The 19,027-nt window shown below is 37.1% G+C and overlaps 2 protein-coding genes across 5 annotated transcripts in view; one reads left to right on the top strand and one right to left on the bottom strand.

Annotated features, from left to right (window-relative positions):
- Nucleotides 1-4: 4 nt before the first annotated feature.
- Nucleotides 5-12,059, bottom strand: moxd1l (monooxygenase, DBH-like 1, like). Its single transcript, XM_041804576.1, has 13 exons — nt 10,188-12,059; nt 9,929-10,075; nt 7,989-8,141; nt 7,808-7,891; nt 6,257-6,412; nt 6,051-6,153; nt 4,202-4,374; nt 4,015-4,103; nt 2,631-2,727; nt 2,446-2,505; nt 2,246-2,367; nt 2,043-2,142; nt 5-1,686 (listed from the first exon to the last, which is right to left on the bottom strand). Exons 1-13 carry the CDS (start codon nt 10,455-10,457, stop codon nt 1,528-1,530), a joined length of 1,713 nt encoding a protein of 570 aa, XP_041660510.1. The 5' UTR covers nt 10,458-12,059; the 3' UTR covers nt 5-1,527.
- Nucleotides 12,060-14,937: 2,878 nt separating this feature from the next.
- snx9b (sorting nexin 9b) overlaps nt 14,938-19,027 on the top strand; it is a 29,064-nt gene continuing 24,974 nt past the window's right edge. Inside the window, exons 1-2 of one of the 4 annotated variants that reach the window (XM_041805058.1) lie at nt 14,938-15,275; nt 17,834-17,920. In XM_041805058.1, coding sequence (XP_041660992.1) covers nt 15,264-15,275; nt 17,834-17,920 — 99 coding nt within the window. In that variant the 5' untranslated portion in view covers nt 14,938-15,263. The remainder of the gene's footprint in view (nt 15,276-17,833; nt 17,921-19,027) is intronic. The other 3 variants (XM_041805059.1, XM_041805060.1, XM_041805061.1) reach the window with 3 other exon arrangements.

Raw genomic sequence — 19,027 nt, 5'->3', positions numbered from 1 at the left:
AGGTGATACATTTATTGATACATTTATAGGCACTTTGTGGTACTATTCTACAGAACAGAATTGGCTCATAACAAATGATAAACATCACAGTACAGGTAAGCGCATATGTTTGCATGCCATAAAATACAAAATCATTGCATACATGGTAAGAATGAAAAACTATTATTTTATATCTACATGCATCAATCACAGGTGTGAATAACATGATTGTAAATGTCTGAATTTCATTTTATAATCTTTTTAAAGTAAATATCGATAGACATCAAGGGCTACAGTGCATTCAAAAAGTATAAAGTGCAGACTTCGCGTTTTTCAGTTCTGTTATGTTGCAGCCTGATGCTACGGTCAAAAAAAAAAAAAATCTTTCTTTTTTCTCATTGATCTACACTCAGTAACCAACCATGGCAAAGTGAGAACACAATTTTAAAGCATTTTGTGAATAAATTAAAAAATATAAAAAACTGAAATATCACATCGACATAAGTATTCAGACTTTGTAAAAGCATTTGAAATTTAACTTATGTTCACCCCATTTCTCCTGATCATTGCTGAGAGTTTCTATGAAGCTGCACTTGTCGTAAAATAAACTGACTGTCAGGATTCTCAAAACACCTCTCTATAGAAGGCCTCTTGGCTGCCAATGCATATCAGCACAAAAACCAAGCCATGGGGTAAAATGAACTGCCTGCAGGGCTCAGAGACAGGATTGTTGCAAGGCACAGGTCTGGGGAAGACTCAAAAATAAATCTGCTTCACTGAAATTTCCCAAGAGCACAGTGGCCTCCATAATTTTCAGATAAAAGAAGTTTGGCACGACAAGGACTCTTCCAAGTGCTGGTGGCTGGCCAAACTGAGCAATCAGGAAGGAAGGGCCTTAGTATGAGAGGTGACCAAGAAGCTGATGGTCACTCTGATTGAGCTCCAGAGATCCTGCGTGGAGTGGGACAAAGTTCCAGAAGCACAACCGTCACTGCAGCCCTCCACTGATCTGGGCTTTTGGCATTGTGGCAAGACAGAAGCCTCTCCTTGGCGCAAAATGCACAAAAGCCACTTGGCTTTCATTTGGAGTTTTTGTAAACTCAAAGTGGGCTTTCATGCAAATGTTTTTTTAATTTCTATTATTGCTTTGTCACAATGATTAAAAATTGTTATTTTTGACTGTAGCATCAGGCTGCAACATAACAAAATTTTTAAAAGTAAGGAGGGTCTTATTACTTTATGATGGCACTGTGTAAAATGCAAAAAAAAAAAAAGCAAATTTAGTGAGTTTAATTTGATTAGCCTCTGTGCATATTTTGCAGAGCTTTTGCCTTTTTATAAAACAGACTTTACAGTCAACCAGTGTAATAATGAATATCAAAGAGATTCGGTATGCTGTAAACAGAGTAAATAATAACAGAAAAACATGCCAACTACCTAGTCTAAGCTAAGTTTGATCAAGTGCATAAGGTAGGAAACTGAATTTTATCATCTGTGACTCTTTTGATCAGTATTGTAACTGTTTGCCTCTGTTGCTATTTCTGCTATCTACATATTTGCAATCAAGAGTAGCAATAGCATGGCCCCTGCTGTCTCCGTGATCCAGGAAGCGCTGAGTCTGTTTGAACTATTGGTATTCTTACAGGTGACCGTGGGTGTGGTTTTGGTCTCTCTGACAATGCCATTTGCATAAAATGTGTGGTTGCTCTGTGGAAAAAAAACAATAAAGGGTAAGGGAAAATATGAAATAAGACATAGGCTTATTGTTCATGAACATTAGACCAGTAGATTAATACTGTACTGTGTGTATAATTAAAATTCCTCATTAGAAATGTTAACACAAAAGAACAAAGCAGAAATACAAGTGGCAGGATTGAGTAGTTACCAAACGTGTGGACTACACTCTGTAAAGCAAGGACAGGCTGATACTGTAACTGTATGAGGAAAGTACTTGCAGCTTTACCAGAAAATCAGTAAGACCTTAAAATACTCACTAAAACATGTTTACTGGTCATACTGGATTAAAGGAGAAAAGGAAAGATGTGATTCAGACTTATACTTACATCGTCATCGGAGACCAAGTGAATTTGTGGTACAGTCTTCAACAAACGCTCATACTCCAAAATTTCCTCTTCAGTCAGAGTTCTGCTCTCCTCAAACAATCTGTGAGAAAAAAGAGCTGATTAAAACCTCAGCATGCCAAGATACACCTGCTTGGAACAATGTGTGAAAGCTGTTTGTAGACCAGGAAAGCCTCAGGTCTCACTGGTTGCTTGTGCTCAGTGATGGATGCAGTGTGTTCGGGTGGCTGATGCATGTGGTGATCTTGATTGCAGGGTAGTAGAAGAGGAAGGCTAGGCACATTTCATCAGTAGTTCCTAACCCCATCTAAAGGGAGGAGATTTGAAAAATGTTAGATATTAAACTACTTCTTCTACATGAAGGAGCACTGCTCTTTCTACTCACTTTAGTGACTTTGGTGCGGTCGCTGGTGCTGTAGGTACACTCCACTAATAGTTCATCACCCTGTAATAGGCAACAAGTAATTTGGGCACAATGAATGATATTAAAAACATTTTGAAAACAAATAATTTTTTTTTACTTTTAAGAAACAAATAATTTATTTTGACATGCAATGAATAGAAAATTACTGGCTTGATGGTCCTTATCTTTCCCAAACTGGTGGTCTGCTGCAACTCAAAGTTGTAGTTTTTGTCCCACGCCAATAAGTCTGCTTGTTCTCCATTTCTATAGAGAATCACAGAAGATTATTTATTTCTATTTATTTAATTTCATTTAACCAGGGAAGCCTCACTGAGATCAAGAATCTATCAGCAGCAGAATTTACAAAGTTACAGACATGACACATAGCATTTCCAAACTCAGATCAACCTATCCTATGTCACAGAGCACAAAGTCATTAGTGAAAACATCTACAACCTGATGCATCTTTCTCTTATACTTTCAATCTGCTTTTGAAAAAGTTTAAAGAGACCAGCTCCCCAATACATTAAGTTACAGAGTGAAGACTGTAGCCTCCAGCACTTTTCACCTAAACAAAATCACACAAATATCAGGGAAGCAGATTAAGTATAGCCTTATAATTATGCCAATGATTTAGCCTACGAGTTGCCAAAGAAGGCCACCCAACCCAACTTTAACTTCTTAACAAGTTGCTTGACATGAAGCTGAGATGTAGAAAAGAAGGCAGGTTAAGAGGTTTTATCTTAGAGTTTGAAAAACATCATGAGTTTGGTTTTGTCAGGATTCAGAACCAATTTTAACTCACCCAAAGTGTCCTGTACAGAATCAAATGCTTCCTGTAAGCAACAAAGAGCCTAATACTTTGTAGGGGCTGCGCAGTAAATGACAGTTTCATCTGCATATAAATAAAAATTGCATTGAGAACATTCTGACTGATGCTGTTGGTATAAAGTGTAAATAAAAGCGGTCCTAAAACTGAGCCCTGAAGAACTCAATTTTAAACTTTAGGATTAACCATATGAACTGGAAAACTGTGTTAATTTTTTACAGCTGTTTTTAATTTTAGTCTCAGTCTTAGTCTTTAGATTAAATGCCTTTTAGTTTCAGGCTAGTGTAAGTCATTTATACCCTTTAAAAAATTACATTTTAGCCTAGTTTTGGTAATCCTGACAAACACTCAACTTACTATTAGTTAGTTTTAGGCATCAAAGATCTATTTTTGGCTAGTCTTAGTCTTGTCTTTTTTATGGAAAACAGGTAGTCAACAAACATTTTTAGTTATAGTTTTAGTTGAAAAAATTAACACTGCTGGAAAAAATGTTGCCATCTATAATGATTGAAAAAAGGTAAAAACTGTAGAGGTAGTTTGGTCTAACCAAGTGTATTTATGTATAAGACAGGGGAACTTTGAACATTTAAAGATGGAAAAGCTCCAGAACTAGAAGCCACACTAAAATATGTTAAATATGTTAAAATATGTTATTGTGTTAATTAAGCTTTATTCATTTTATTTTTCAAACAAGCTGCTGATCTCAAATCAGTCTTTCTTACCTAAAGTGAACAACTTCGATTTCCCTGCCAGCCAAGTGAGTGTGAAGCAGCACAGCAAACACATGAAGGTCAGGTGAAGAATTAATAAGCTTTGGAAAAGGTAAAGATGATCCATTATCAGCAATAATACAATTATACTTCAGTGGTCTCGGTAGCAGTATGAAAAGTGTACTAAACCCATACAAACCTGAGAGAAGAGGCTGGTGTTGCACACGCCATATGTGTGAAATCGGGAGGCTCTTGGTGGGATTTTGTACTCCATATTTTCAAAAAACAGCATACCAGTAGACAGGATGGCAGCATCATGCTGCCGGAGCAGCTCTGTGTAATGCATATTAAGTCCTGAGCTGTCGATCCTGTCTGTACACATAAGGGGAAAAAGATTCTATTAAAATGTTGCATTCTGGCTTGGGGATGAAAATACCAAATATCAAATATAATAATAGATAACATAAGGTTCTTATTTTCTTCAAACAAATCCTAAAAAGTTGGGACATTGAGCAACACACTGAAGCCCTGTGTTTAGTCAGAATTCTATCATGTGCCCAATTTTAATTGGATGCAGATGAAGCATTTAAAAATACTGGTAGAGTGACAACAATAGACTGGGAAAGTTTAATGTTAGTAACAGGATTGGATTTTAAAAGTACAAGCTAAAACTCCAAAAATACAATTATTTATTGCACCAAAGTGACGTTTCGAGCAGAGCTGCTCTTCATCAGACTAAAGTGACAAGTGCAAAGCACCTCATTATATACAGGTGAAGGTAATCACATAGACAATCACATGATCCAATCTAAGAGTCATTACGTGAACATATGTCAAGGACGAACAAAAAACATGTCAACATATAACCCAGTGACCATGTGTGATATTTACAATTTCAAATGTTCAAGATACAGTGCTTACTTGTTAACCTCATTATAGAGATATGTAAAATGTAACAAATGCAGCACAGGACAAGAGCATGACTGTGTAGATCAAAATTGCAAAAACAATTTTTTAAACTCTGTTAAAGTACAGAGAGACAGATAAATAACTTGGCTGAGAACCTCCATGGTATAATGTAATGTGCATCAGGCTGGAAGCCATCATAATCTATCTGGCTCAGCACCTGCCCACCAAGGTTTGGATGTGCGTGTAGACTTTTTTTCCTACTTTTTTCAAGCTAAAACTCCATCCTGAAAGGTGGGAAATTGCCCATTGGTCTGACAAGTTATAACTAGACTCTGAAAATCCAGAGGTCCTGTAATGAACTGGGGATTCATTATTGTGCATGGCAAGAGTAACCTGCATATTTGTGAAGGCTTCAGTAGTGCTTTACTGTGTATTCAGTATTAGAAGCCACATAAAGGCTACAAGACTGGCAACTTTTCAGCATCTGACATGGTGTCTTTGTGCTATATTCAATCCAATATGTGGTTCCAATGTTTGCAATGTATCACTTTTTTTTTTCCATTTCATATAAGTTCCAAACTTTTTAAGAATTGGTGGTGTAAATAGTGCATTGTGTTAGTATGAGCATACATGTCACTAGCCTTGCCACTGGGAAAATCTTTAAGCTGATGGCAGATTTGTCCCCCTTTAGTTTGGACAGATTTCCATCTGGCTGGACTATTGAGTGCATAAAACATGGACATAGTCCTGGTGATGTCACCCATTGTTTTCTGAAGCGGAGTTTTGAAGTTGAATGATGATGGTCACCACGCTGGCCCACTGTTTGAGTATTGTGGTAAATATGAAGCCATATTTGAACAGGATTTTGCAACTAGCTTCATAGCCTAGCAGAATATTGCTATGTACATGTGTTACTGCCCCAAATGTTTGTAATGTCTAGATTTTGTGTCTTTATAACAGCCCCCTTGTAATGATCTGCCATGAACCAAACTACAAACACCCCAGTTTTACTCAGTCTATGATAGCACATAAACCAATAAAGTCTTCTATGATTCACTTATATAAGTTAAAAGGTCAAATCTGTCAACACTGTAACATCCTATTCATATGGTATAGTTTGAAAAGTCAATTGTATTTACCTGTGTACCCATATGGATTATTGTAGTGAATCTCCAGCCTGTAAAAAACTTCATTCTCCTCCCCTCCAATAGGAAAACCCACATCTTCTGGCAGTGCAAACACCTGAAGGTGAGGGAAATAAACTGTACATCAACTTGCACTACACAGTAAATACTGAAGCACTGAGACCACAAAGAGGATCAAGAATGCGGTAACTCTTACTTACCCCTCCTCCCACTCCCCAGGAGGCCACTATGTCAAAACAAGCATCCCCGACATCACCGCTGTAGCACGGCCCGTCATACGGCTCTGTCACAAAGAAGGGGCAGCGGTACAGCAACATGTGGTGAATGATGTCAAGGTGCTCTATCACAGGTTCAATCTGAGGGGAAGTCAGAGGAGATTTGACAAGAATTTGAGAATGAAGACAGCAAATATGATGCTTTGATACGGTTCATGTTTTTTAGGACCTTGAATGAAAGTAAAAGGCAGTATTAATGGCTTTTGCCATAGGAAAGTTATTGTACAACTTTGTTTCTGATGGCCAGTTATAAAGAGCAACTATCTGCCTTCCCTTAATAGATCAATGTTGCTTGCATTAAAAAAGAAATGTAAAACTAAACACTTAACAGAATGTGCTGAGGGGCGTGGTGCTGGTACAGACTGCTGAACAGAAAATATGTCTAACATGATAAGGCAGGCAATTTCGATGCTGATGTCGTGCTGACTCATGGAGATCTGTTCACTGTGTGTCGCTGCCACTTGTAGAAATGTTCAGTTTAATGTGAGTAGGCTCATTAGCTTGGTTAGCTCATCCTAAGAAATTTTCAGTTTGATATGACCAATGAGGTAGCTTGGCTAACTGTTGAGTTAACGGTGAGTAAGAGGTAGTTTAGCTCATCTAAAAATGTTTAGTTTGATGTGAGCAATGAGAGCTAAATTGTGAATAGTGGGAGCTAGCATATTCCAATTTCAGAAAAGTGAATTTTAATATGGGTAATGTTTGTTTATTTGAAGAAATGTGAAGTCTAATGTGGGAAATAAGAGCTAGCCTAGCTAATTTTTTCGAAATGTGAGGTTTAATGTGGATATTGTGAGCTAGCTAAGTAAGAAAAGTGAAGTTTAATGTGGGTACTGACAGGTAGCTTAGCTCATTTAAAGAAGAGTGAGGTTTAGTATGGGTAATGAGAGCTAGCTTAGTTTATCTGAAGGAATGTGAAGTTCAACGTAGAAAATGAGAGCTAACCAACCTAATTTTGGGAAATGTGTAGTTTAAATGGGTGAGTTTGAGAGTTTATTTTAAGAAAAGTTTAATTTAATGTGGTTAATGGCAGCTAGCTTGCTGTTTTTGAGAAATTCAAAGCGTTATGTTAGTAATGAAAGCTACTTGGTTTGTTTTTTGAAGCCTCAGTACACTGATATTGTTTCGCTTGCAAGTAAAGAGTGGTTTAAATAAATCTGATTTTGACTGAAGGTGGGGTTGTTTGATATGGCTAATGACAGACCAATTGTTCAGATATAAACCTCAGATAGGTGTTAAATCTATTTCAGGTATCAATCAGACAGTTAATGCATTGTTTCAATATCATAATATTGAGTTAAGCCTCTTTGCTAACAAAATCCTTTGGTTAAATGTCTGGTGACAACAACAAAGAAGTGTCTTCTGCTGTCAGGGGGAAACTCTGAATGATCAATACACAAATTTAGGTGTTGGATCAGTATGGGGATAAATTTGGGCACCTCTTGGTTTAAAGAAACATAAAGAAAGAATAGTTACCAGATATATGTGATGTTTTTTATATAACTTTGGAAGCTTCATGACCTTGCAATGGTAGTAGGTGTGACTTTCTGGGATGGTGATCTGCAAAGCATAAAGGTTGAAAGATTAGAAATAATCGGCATTTTTGATCATGTACAAACAAACTTTTTCCATAATTCCCTGTTAAGATTGTACTTACATTGTCCACTCTGGCACTGATGTATTTGTTGCCAGATATAGTTGCTCGGGGCATGTAGTTTAGCAGGTTAACTTCTTTAGCTCCTCTAAGGGACCCATGATAACTGATCACATCCGTTGGTCCATATGCATAGATCACTTTGATAGCTTGATTCTAGAAAAAGAGGTGTAATGTGGTTCAGTTAAAAAAAGATATGATATGGACATTGTTTGAGTTAAAATGAGATTTGGTGTGCCCCTGTGAAAAACAAAACAGAAAGCACAGTCTAAAGTTATTAAGATTTTTTTGGCATCTAAATTCAGTTGATTGACAGGGACAGTTTCATATCTGTGCTTTTCAGATTGTTCAACAATGGTAATTGTTGATGTATTACTAAAACCATCTAGTATTTCACGTTTTCAGCGTGACACTTAATCTTGTGTGCTTATTGTTGTTGCCATTGTTTTCACACCTGAAAACACCCAGTTCATAGCAATGTTCAGGAACTGTCAGGGGAACAGAACAAAATACCTACCACAGCAGAGACTACATGTATACAGGCAGGACATTTTGAGCTTAGCATAAAGAACTAGAACAACAGTACAAAAGAATATAATATTACCTATACTGAGCCACAACAGTAAGGAAACTGCACAAAGCATGCAGTTCTACTTAAAGCTCCATGGAGTTTAACAACACACAATTTTCAAGTGCAGTGAAGTGAGTTAATGAAGGATGTAAGCCTATAGCACTGTTATAGCTACTATGACAACATCCTCTCAGATGTGGTCATGCTCTACAAATCTTACACCACTCACTTGTAATGTTTGCATAAGCAAAACATGAATTGGAAAAAATTAAGGTTGTTCAAAATGTGCTCTATAGATCAGCCTCTCCCAAACTTAAATCTTCTAGGGCCCACCAAAACCCTTGTCCAATCATAACATGAGACTCAAATATTTCCGTTTTATTTATCATATCTTTGTTGCATGAACAAGGAATCAATGGAAATTGCTTTCAGATATGTTAACATTACTCAGAAAAATCTTTTTGGGGGTCACAAAGTACAATCAATGAGCCACTGCCACTAATTTTGTTTCAATCAATTATCTGCAAAGTTACTCAGATTTGCTGTTCTGATATTTCTCTATGAAAACATACTTTGTGGCCAAGCACTCCTCCAATATAGCATTAATGTTTCTGAAGACACTGATAAATTCTTAAAATCAGGAAGGGAGTGACATAGTAGAATGTTAATCTATCACCAGTTAAACCATGACACCGCTGGTATACTTCAGACAGAAAACATAATTAAAAGGTGACATGTTTTGCTACTTCTGAGTATTAAAGTCAAAATGTTATCAAGTATTCTATGATCATTTAAAATATGATTGAAATACTTTTTAATTACTGTGATTTTAATTTTTTACAACTTGATACGTAACTCTGTTTTCATTTTTGTTTTACTCCAAACATTTTTAATCTATTATGATTTGGTTATTTATGTTAAATGGTTAATTTTCAAGTTTGATTTTTTAGAATTAATTTTCATTTTTTAACGTAAAAATGTTTTGCTTTTGAAATGATTTAAAATTTGGAATCTGATTTAAAAAAAATCAATGGATCTAAATCGGATGAAATTTAATTTGAAGTTGCGTTCACTCCTGTGATTAACTTGGTAAATTCAGCTTCCTTTTTTAAAAAAAAAAAGAAAAAATTGAAAACAGAGTAAACATTTCAATATCATTTCTTTCTCAGACCAGAGTTGATATTTAATTTTGATTTTTACCTGATACAAAATTAATATTTTTACCTCAAAAGTTTTTTTTTAACTTACAACCATAACACCTTTTTTTTAAACTTAAAGTAGAAATTCTAAGTATCAACATTGCTCTGAGTACTTACCATCATTTCATATCATACAATATTTGCATAATATACTGAAAAAATGGATTTCTTACACTAATATGGAAGTCTTGGTCATCACATGACTGAATGGGTCTCTTAAAGGTCATGAGGGTTTGATTGTTACTTTCATCCATAGAGAGGAGAGTGTAGCTCTGCTGCTTGTCTACCAAAGGCATGGAGTTCCCTGTGGCATAATAATCCTAAAAGAACAAATGATAGAACATTTCAAACAGCAGCACACCTGATGTATCTAACTTTGGTTTTTGAGCATGGAGGATTATTTGCTATGGCGGAGAAAAAAAAAAGACTTACGTTGAAGTAGCTCCCACTGGACCCTTGTCCTCCCATGACGATATCTGCCCCCTGCATTCCTCCGTTGGGGCTAAAACCAATTCCTACCCAGCCTGTAGTGTTGACAACCAGTTTGAATGTTATGTCCCCTTGCAGGTTATCAAATCCCCACTTCAAGCAGACCAAATGGTCCTTGTCCAGGTACTCCATGAAGGGTAAATTAGGGTCAGACGCCCTTGTTCCTGCTGTCCAGAAAATGCCCAGATAGAGGAGAGACAGTAGAGAGCGCATGATGTTTCTGTGACATCGGATATCGTCAAACTGAACTCATTCAGTGTGGACTTTGTTATTTTGTCCCTCCCTGCTCTGACACACCTGTGTTGCCAAATGACCACAGGCAAAAAGTGCTCAGTTATACAACAGATGCACTTGTGCAGCTACTTACTGTGTATCATTTTCTCTTAAATTCAAATATGCATTGAAACTGAAGGATTTCTTCCAAGATGTTGTGAGTGCCAAATCTTCAATCCCACAGTCTTTGATGTCAGAGTCTCTTTCAACAACTTACTCACAGTCTGCTATCCCCCTCTCTCCCTCATCCCACTGATAGAACTTGTTCCACCTGTTCCTTTTCAGTGGGAGACGTGAGATGACTGCTAGACTCAGGTATTTGATATATGAGGATGTGATGAGGAGGGGTTTGGAATGAATCTTTGGCCTCTTAATTTGGCAACAGGCTCTAAACAAAAAGAGTTTCTTCATTTTCACTCTCAAACTCTCTAACCTTCTCATATTTCAAACACTTGGTTCCAGCCAAAACAATTTTATCTCAAAACAATGTGAATAGTGTGATCGTTCTTTGGAGAGCGTATTCAGATACTTGAATATTCAACATCATACTAACTAAACATAAAATGAGGAAATTTGTGTTTGGTAGGTTGTGTCCCTTTTAAATGGTGCCACATTTGCATGAACATGCATGTGTGGAATGAGCAGCAGAGCTGAGTATATGGGTTACACTTTGTTAGGAGACCTGCCATGACTGCCTTTCACCATCGGGCCCATTTGCACTGGTGTTGGCAACACGTGCACTGGAACCTGAACATGTGGAGGAACTTTATGTCTAATGATGGATCATAGGGTCGGAGTGTGGAGAAGACGTAGAGAACACAATGCTGATTGCTGCACCGATAGAGTAACATCTTTTGGTGGAGGCAGTGTGATGGTGTCGGGCGGGCATCTCCCTCACTGGAAAAACTGTAATCTGAAGGCAATCTCAATGCATAATATTGAGATGAGATTCTACAAACAGTGGCAATCCCATATCTCCACAGTCTAGGAGCGAACTGTATCATCCAAGATGACAACGTGGGGGTTTATCAGAGACTTTCTCCAGAATTTTGGAGTGGAGAGGATGGAATGGCCTGCCAGCAGCCCTGACCTCAACCCCACTGAACACCTGTGGGATCAGCTTTGACATACTGCTCATTAGGGCTGGGTATTGCCACTGGTTTCCTGAATCGATTCGATTCCGATTCTCAAGGCCCTGATTCGATTCGATTCTCGATTCGATTCAGTATCGATTCATGTAGAGATATTTTTGTAAAAAAACCCATGTTGCTTCTACATTTAAGAGATCCTCAGAGAACTTGTGTTGAAAATAGTACAAAGAATGTTCCAACTAGGCACATTATTAAAAATTTCAGGGTTTGCATCAAAAATTAAACCTAAACTAGTAGTATTTACATCACTTTTTACCTCCATGTGGGCCCATCCTGGATATGGTCTTTTTTGTTCAGTTTACCTCTGTCCTTGTAGTGTTTAAATCCAAAATGCAGTCAAGTTTGGAGGTTCCTTCGGTGGAGCAGAGCTGCCAGACTCCACCATGTTTGTTTTTACAGAGATAAGTCATTTATTGCAAGTCCAAGTTGAAATTCTTGTTAAAGAATAAAACTAAGTAAATTTGATCAATTATTTTTAACTTATTATTTTACTAAAAACTATTACTAGTAGTAATAGTCCCATTTTCAGATATAGTGCATACGGTGTGGTGCTGTAATGTTTATCTGTCTGCTGTCTGTGAGGTGTGTTCGATAGACACACACCTTTGCTCTTTAATTAAAAGACCCACAGCACTGATAAAAAGAAACATGCGTCATGTTATCCATCTATTATGTACATTGTATGTTGTTGTGAATGTTAAATTATGCTAACTTGATAGAAAATCTACATGAGAGATGGGATGCGAGTTTGTTACTCATAGCTCTCTAAATGACTGAGCGCGTCCTCATTTCCCTGCTGTAAACAGCGGGGCCGTGCGTAATTTGCGCGTGAAACGAAGGAATAGGGGGTTTCACAAATCAGTCGGGGTTTGCTCCTCTTAAACGTAGCATCTCAGACGATCACTGTTGCGTGTGTGAGTCTGCGGTCTGTAGCAGCAGCGGCTTAAGCGCTCTCCACCTGTAGAGCTCCGCTGCTCGCGCTGCACCGGCGGAAGTTTACGTTTGAGGGAGTTTTGACATTTCTGTCTGTATCTTGGAGCTCTTTTAAGTCAGTGTGTTCAAAATGTGACACAAACTAGTTAAAAGTGTCTGCTATAAAATGGCATAGGTGTTACCTCTGCAACACAAACAGAAAATGCATGGTTCAGCCTCAAACACAAGTAGTGAAATGTTACAATCCACCCCATAGTCTGGGTTAGTTGTAACACACTCTGGGGTGAGAGGTAACATTATTAAATAAGTATTATGACAAAAAACTTGATTTTGAAAGCTTTTTATTGAACACTTACATTCCTGTTTAACATAACTAGTGTGTGTGTGTGTGCGTGGGTGTGGGTGTGCGTGTGTGTGTTTGTGCCACGCATGTTACTTTCTCATTAACTACTTACTTTCTCATTTAACATAATAAAACTGAACTAAATGTGCAAATAATGTGCACCATGAACATTAGTGTGTGTGTGTGTGTGTGTGTGTGAACAATCCGTATAGCGTGACATGGCATATGCTATACAGTTTTGCCACTGCTCTGATTGACTTTCCCTGCTTCTTGACATCATTTTAGGCCCTCTCCAAAATGCTGAGAGGCACCCCCCCCCCCCCCCCCTGTTGTTGGTTGGGGTAGGTTATAACATTTTTCATTGTTGTTACAACTAACCCAGACCCTTGTAGTCATGAACTAGCTTACCTTACAGCTAACAACTAAATCATTAGCACTGACAACTTGCATGAATAATATCTACATAGACACACATAAACATGATTTAAGTTTGATGAATTTAACTATAAACCAGGTGATGCTATAACAAAAATAAATCAAGTAAAAAAAATACTTTACCCCAAAATTTGTTTTTCCCTCTAAAAATCTTTGTGTGTGACACAGGATGCTACCTTTTCACATGTGGAAGAAGGACTAAACTGAGCATGTGTAGAGTGTGTCAGGTGATTTGCAACTTGTTCCTGATTGGAGAAATTGAGAGTGTTACAACTGACCCATGTTACAACTATCCCTGGTCTCCCCCTACACCAAACAACAGTCAGTAGAATGAGGTAGATTAAGCTGTTTGGTATTGGATGAGATGATTTGGTAAATTTTTCATGGGTGCAACCCATACTCAGCTCTGCTGCTCATCCCACAAATTCATGTTCCTTACAATTGTTACATTATCTAAAGGGAAATAAACAGGCTTTCCAACAGAATAAGATTTATTACCATAAACCTGCAAAGAAGACATAATGCGCTAAGTTTGGAAACATCACACTGTAGCACTCCCTCTTCTGTAAAATTGCTTAATGACCTTCAGTTCTGCACACTCTTCAGCTAAGTCCTGTCTTTAAACCCTACTTTAAAACACAACTGCCATATTTTCTAGTGTTTTGTAATGATCTTACCTTACATTATTTCTTAGTTGAAAATATAAACAAAAAAGAATATATAAAGTAGAATACAGAATACAGAGGGAATGACTCTGAAGGTCACACCTGAAATTAGGTAAAAAAAACAAACAAAAACAAAACAAAGAGCTGAATCAATAAATATCACATTAAAAATGACATGTTATAAAACTCATATTGTGTTGATTCTTCTTCGTATTTTGATCTAAAGATGAAAAGTTGGGCATAAAATCGGCCTACATGTTCCATAACCAAGCACAGCTCATGTAATATTAATGTACTAGCGCCTTGACTCCAGCAGAGGCCGACTGCCCACAAGAAACACATTCAGGGTCCCTCCCTTTCAGCTATGATTCAGCTATAAGTCAACAACAGCGTCAGTAAACACTCTATAGAAACTGCGTTGATATTTATTAGTAGACCAGAACATTCATGATGGCTTTGGCTCTGAATTAAACCAACTATGCCATGATGTACACGGATTTGTGTATTTTGGAAAATACCATTTATATCCTTGAAAAGGGAAAAATAAAATACAAAATGAAATTAAGAGTACATTTGGATGATTGCTGTAGTTTCTGCATGTTCGCAATATCAAATTAACTGCTTTATTATAATAATAGCATTATGTTCCTTTTTCTACCTATTATATAAAGATCATGTAGCCTGTTTAACATACTGATGAAATCTGATCACAAGCCTGTATTTCGTTTGCATTGTTCACATTTGTTTTTTTTCTGTTATATTCGCCTATATATTTATTTGTTTGTGTAGTCTTTTTTACCTGGCATTTCCCTCCGAGTTTACCTGACTCCTGCCACTTTCACTTTTCAGCATTATTCACTAACGTTGGTCATGTCTTGGAGGGCCATATCGGAACCAGTCTACCTTTCCGGTTTCTCTCGGCGGTGCAGGTCACTCCCTCCGTGCTGACAGCAGCTCTCTACGCGGTTCAAACCAACTTACAGTCTTACTCCACTCGTCTTCCCCTGCCGCTTACTTCCTTTGTTTTTTGGAGTTTTAAGCGAAAAAAAAGCTGTAGTAACACGTTATAAAGCCTTTGAGTTGTTGCAGTCTGCCGGGAGGAATTTTCGTGTTTCTTCGCTTTGAGTTGAAAAGCAGCGGGGGGAAATGTCCAGCTGAGGACTGGAAATCCTGAAAACTACAGGGCCTGTGTTTGTAATGATAGATCAATGCTTCGACAATGGCGCTAAAGGTAAGCCAGACTACACGACTGTGCTATTTTAACGCCAAACGTCTGTGTAACTTCCTTTAGTTTCCCCTGACAGTTGTATCTACGTTACGGATGATACGCGTTGTGGAGGCACAGAGTTACAGTTTCACAGTCAGACTACTTGATAAGTTTTTTTAATCGAGATTCAAAAATATTTTGAAACTAAGTCTAAACGTGTTAATGGCCGCTTAAGACACGTATTTGCATGCAGTAAACTTCTAACGTATGTTTTTGCTGAACATGGAAAATGTGCCTCATTAAGAAAGTGTCTTGTGACATTTTACTACCTTTCCAGTGCGGGTCATTTGTGCCTCCTTGGAATGCTGGGAAATGTAGTCTTTTCATGCATATGAATTTTTGTTCATCATTTTATGTGTTTATCATCGTCTAAACTGTAAATTATTAACACAGTCAGTTCTATAGTAGTGTATACAGGTATTTGAGTCGCTGTGAGTGTTAATGATGTTAGCTAACCGTAAGTGTTGCTGTTATAGTAACAGAAAATATGTATCTGAGGCTAATTTTTACCAAAACTCTAGTTTTTGTTTGCAGTGGAGTTATTTAGAGTTAAACATGGCTTCCAGGCATGCTTAATGATAATTCAGAACAGATATGAAAACTTCTGCTGATATTCATAAATTATATTTTGGCTTTAATAATCTGCCTATATAAGCTGAAAATATTGGCCGCAAATGAGATTTGGGAGTTATAGGCTTTTCATCATCATCATTATTCCTTAACCTTAAAACGTAAAGTGCTTTAAGTAGGGTTGTCTAAGGATTGAAATGTTTAACTCATGATTAATCACAGGATTTCTGTAGTTAATCATGATTAATTGCACCCTTTTTATTGCATTTTAAAACTGTACTAATTGCATTTAAAATTGTATTTTTTTATTGTCTTGTATATTTTTTATTTTTGTACTGTCTAAAACTAAAGGTAATTGACTTCCTGTTTTGAGACAGGCCTGCTCCAATAGGTAAACTGAAGATTATGACATAAGCTTAACCACAGAAAAAGAAACTTTTTGTGGATTGAAAAAGACAAAAAAATTAAGTGTTTGATAACACAAGGTGCATATGATTTTTGACTTGTTGTCTGAGCTGTCTGTGAGTTTTTTTTAAAGTGAATTGAGACATTACAGAGAAGTAGTGGACTTTTATTACATCACTGTGGCTGCATGGAGATGCTGGAGTGGCTTAACCAAAGTGTGTTAATAGGGACAGTAAGGTATACGATTTATAGCGATTAAAAAAAATAGTGCACTAATTGTGGCTTGTAGTTAATTACAATTAATCTTGACAGCCCTGGTTTTAAGGATTTAAATCTGTTCATTTGTTCAACCTCAATCTTTAAATTGTGTGTGTTAGGGACTGACGTTTTAGGTTTGATCTACATTTAAATATCGGTACTGATATGGGTATCAGCTTAAATTAATTTGTAAATAAAGGTTTATTGGATATCGGCAAAAATCTAATATCATGCACCCCTACTTGTTAGGTGTGGTATTCCACAAAAATATATCACAATACCACATGTTGGAATTGTGCAGTCCATGTTGGACAGTCTCACATTTGATGTCAGGTGGTTTTTCACTCAGACAGGACTGGCTTCCAACAAAAAGTTTGTGTTCATTGGTACATACTAAAGTAAAACTTCAGGTTAACACAAGACTGTTATCCATCACACTGATAAATGTGGGGGCATGTTTCTAGTTGAAGACATTAGAGTAAAGGGACAATAATTTAAGCACCCCTTTTTGATCAGAAGCGGACTTAAAATCTTAACACGATCAGTGCAGGTCTCATCCTCCAATCAAACAGTCTTTAAAACAGAAAATCCTTTTTCTACATAAAGATAACTGTCAGCATAGCTGTGCCCAGAAAAAATCAAGAGTTCCTGTTATTAAAACTCCATCTAGCTTCCTTAACTCCTGGGAGGTGGCAGGCTGATGCTAAGAATAGATCTCTCTGCTCAGGGAAGAACAAATGGCCTTGTACTCCGTGTCATTGGTTAATGAACTTGGTAGTAAGATATTCAGACATGGAGAATTTGATGCTGTTTTGAACTGCCATACTTTTTTTTTAGAGTAGATAAGAAGTGTGGATAGTCATATTCATGAAAATAAAGTAGGCGCGCCTGTTAATCAGCGATGAAATGAACTGTGAAAAGTGAAACCATGTTTATTTTCCCTCCGTTACCTTACTGCTGTTTGTATTTGTGTGCGTGTTTTTGTGTCTCGGGGCCAATGTACAGGGCAGATTAGTAGATGTGGGTCAGTGTGAGAAGAATTGACGGCTGTTGTATTAAACTGAACCGGGTAACTAGTGGTTCCGGCCTTGTTTTTTGTTGATACTCGTGCTTAGTAAAGAATCAGCAGAATATGACCTGAAGAACTAGTTTGACCTGTTTCTCTGAGCCTTTATTTAACTCCACAAGCTTTTAAAAGATGGTGCTTTCATTAAATATGTTCGTATAAGGTATGTCTACACAAAGGTGTTGATTAAAAATGCAGTAAGTTTTGTGTTTTTTTCTTTCAGGCACAAGTTTTATATGATTTTACTGCTGAGCCTGGAAACAATGAGTTGACAGTGAAAGAAGGCGAAACAGTCACTATCACTAATCAGGTAAATCAATTCAAGTTATCATCTGTATTCTATTTATAATTTCCATTTACGGTGTAGACACTGCGGGCAAGATGACACAACTTAATGAAATCAGGGTGATATTGACTTAACTTTTTTTTCATAGGTTTAAATCCAGCTTGTTGTTTTTATTTCAACACCAGCAAATTTTTTGGTGATATCTTGTGCATGAATCTGGGCCTCTGAAAAAGCAAATAGATTTGGCCATCAGGGTGCTCTCAATCCAAACAATAACAGAAAATGACAAGTAGAGACACAGTGCTCTGCTTTGAACCAAAAGCTCTGTTTAATAAAAACTGCACCCCATGAGTCAGGATGAACAACTTTTCTTACCAAGAGGCCACATTAATTTTAGTGTAAATGACAAAGAGCCAAATTGATGCAAAATGTTTGATATACTCAATTTAACCATTGGGATTAATAAAATTAAAAAAATACTATAGTGTAAATAAAAAATGCTAATTTAATGAGATCAACACAAAATTACATCATTTTTGTGGTTCTTTAAAAGTGCATTTAGTAATGCAAATAAAAAAGTTTTACATAAACAATTCAATCATAGTCAAGTCAATTATATCTACTTATTTCTTTCAAAGAAACAATCCTATCCCAGTAATTGAAGATTATAAGAGAGGAATGACTTTGTCATTTTTAAAAAAATTGTAATTAATTGGGTATTCGAAATTGACTTAGGGGTCACATTGTGTTAGGTGAAGGGCCACACGTGGCCCCCGGGCCGCCAGTTGCCCACCCCTGCCATAAGGCGTACTTACCAAATACAGTTTTTGTTTAATGGATTAATTCCATATCATGAGGGAGAAAAGCTGTTAAAAGTACCCTCCCTGGTTCACAGTGACAGTGTTAACTGGAAGACCACATTGAGCAGCTTTTCTCCATCATTGTTCAAAATGTATCTTTTAACAGTGGTTTTCTGTTTAAGCAGCACATTACAAGATAATCAAACTGGTTTTGGGTCAGATTACCTCCTTCAGACAAAAATCAGCAAAGTTCCAATTAGTGGATGGTTTGAAAGATTTTCTTGACATATCTGTCACTGTGGCTCTGTCACAGCAGCCACAGAACAAACAG

The sequence above is a fragment of the Cheilinus undulatus genome, linkage group 14, assembly GCF_018320785.1.
Source record: "Cheilinus undulatus linkage group 14, ASM1832078v1, whole genome shotgun sequence".
NCBI classification, from domain to species: domain Eukaryota; kingdom Metazoa; phylum Chordata; class Actinopteri; order Labriformes; family Labridae; genus Cheilinus; species Cheilinus undulatus.
The sequence above is the reverse complement of the archived record's forward strand: the minus strand, read 5'-3'. Positions and strand labels throughout refer to the sequence as shown.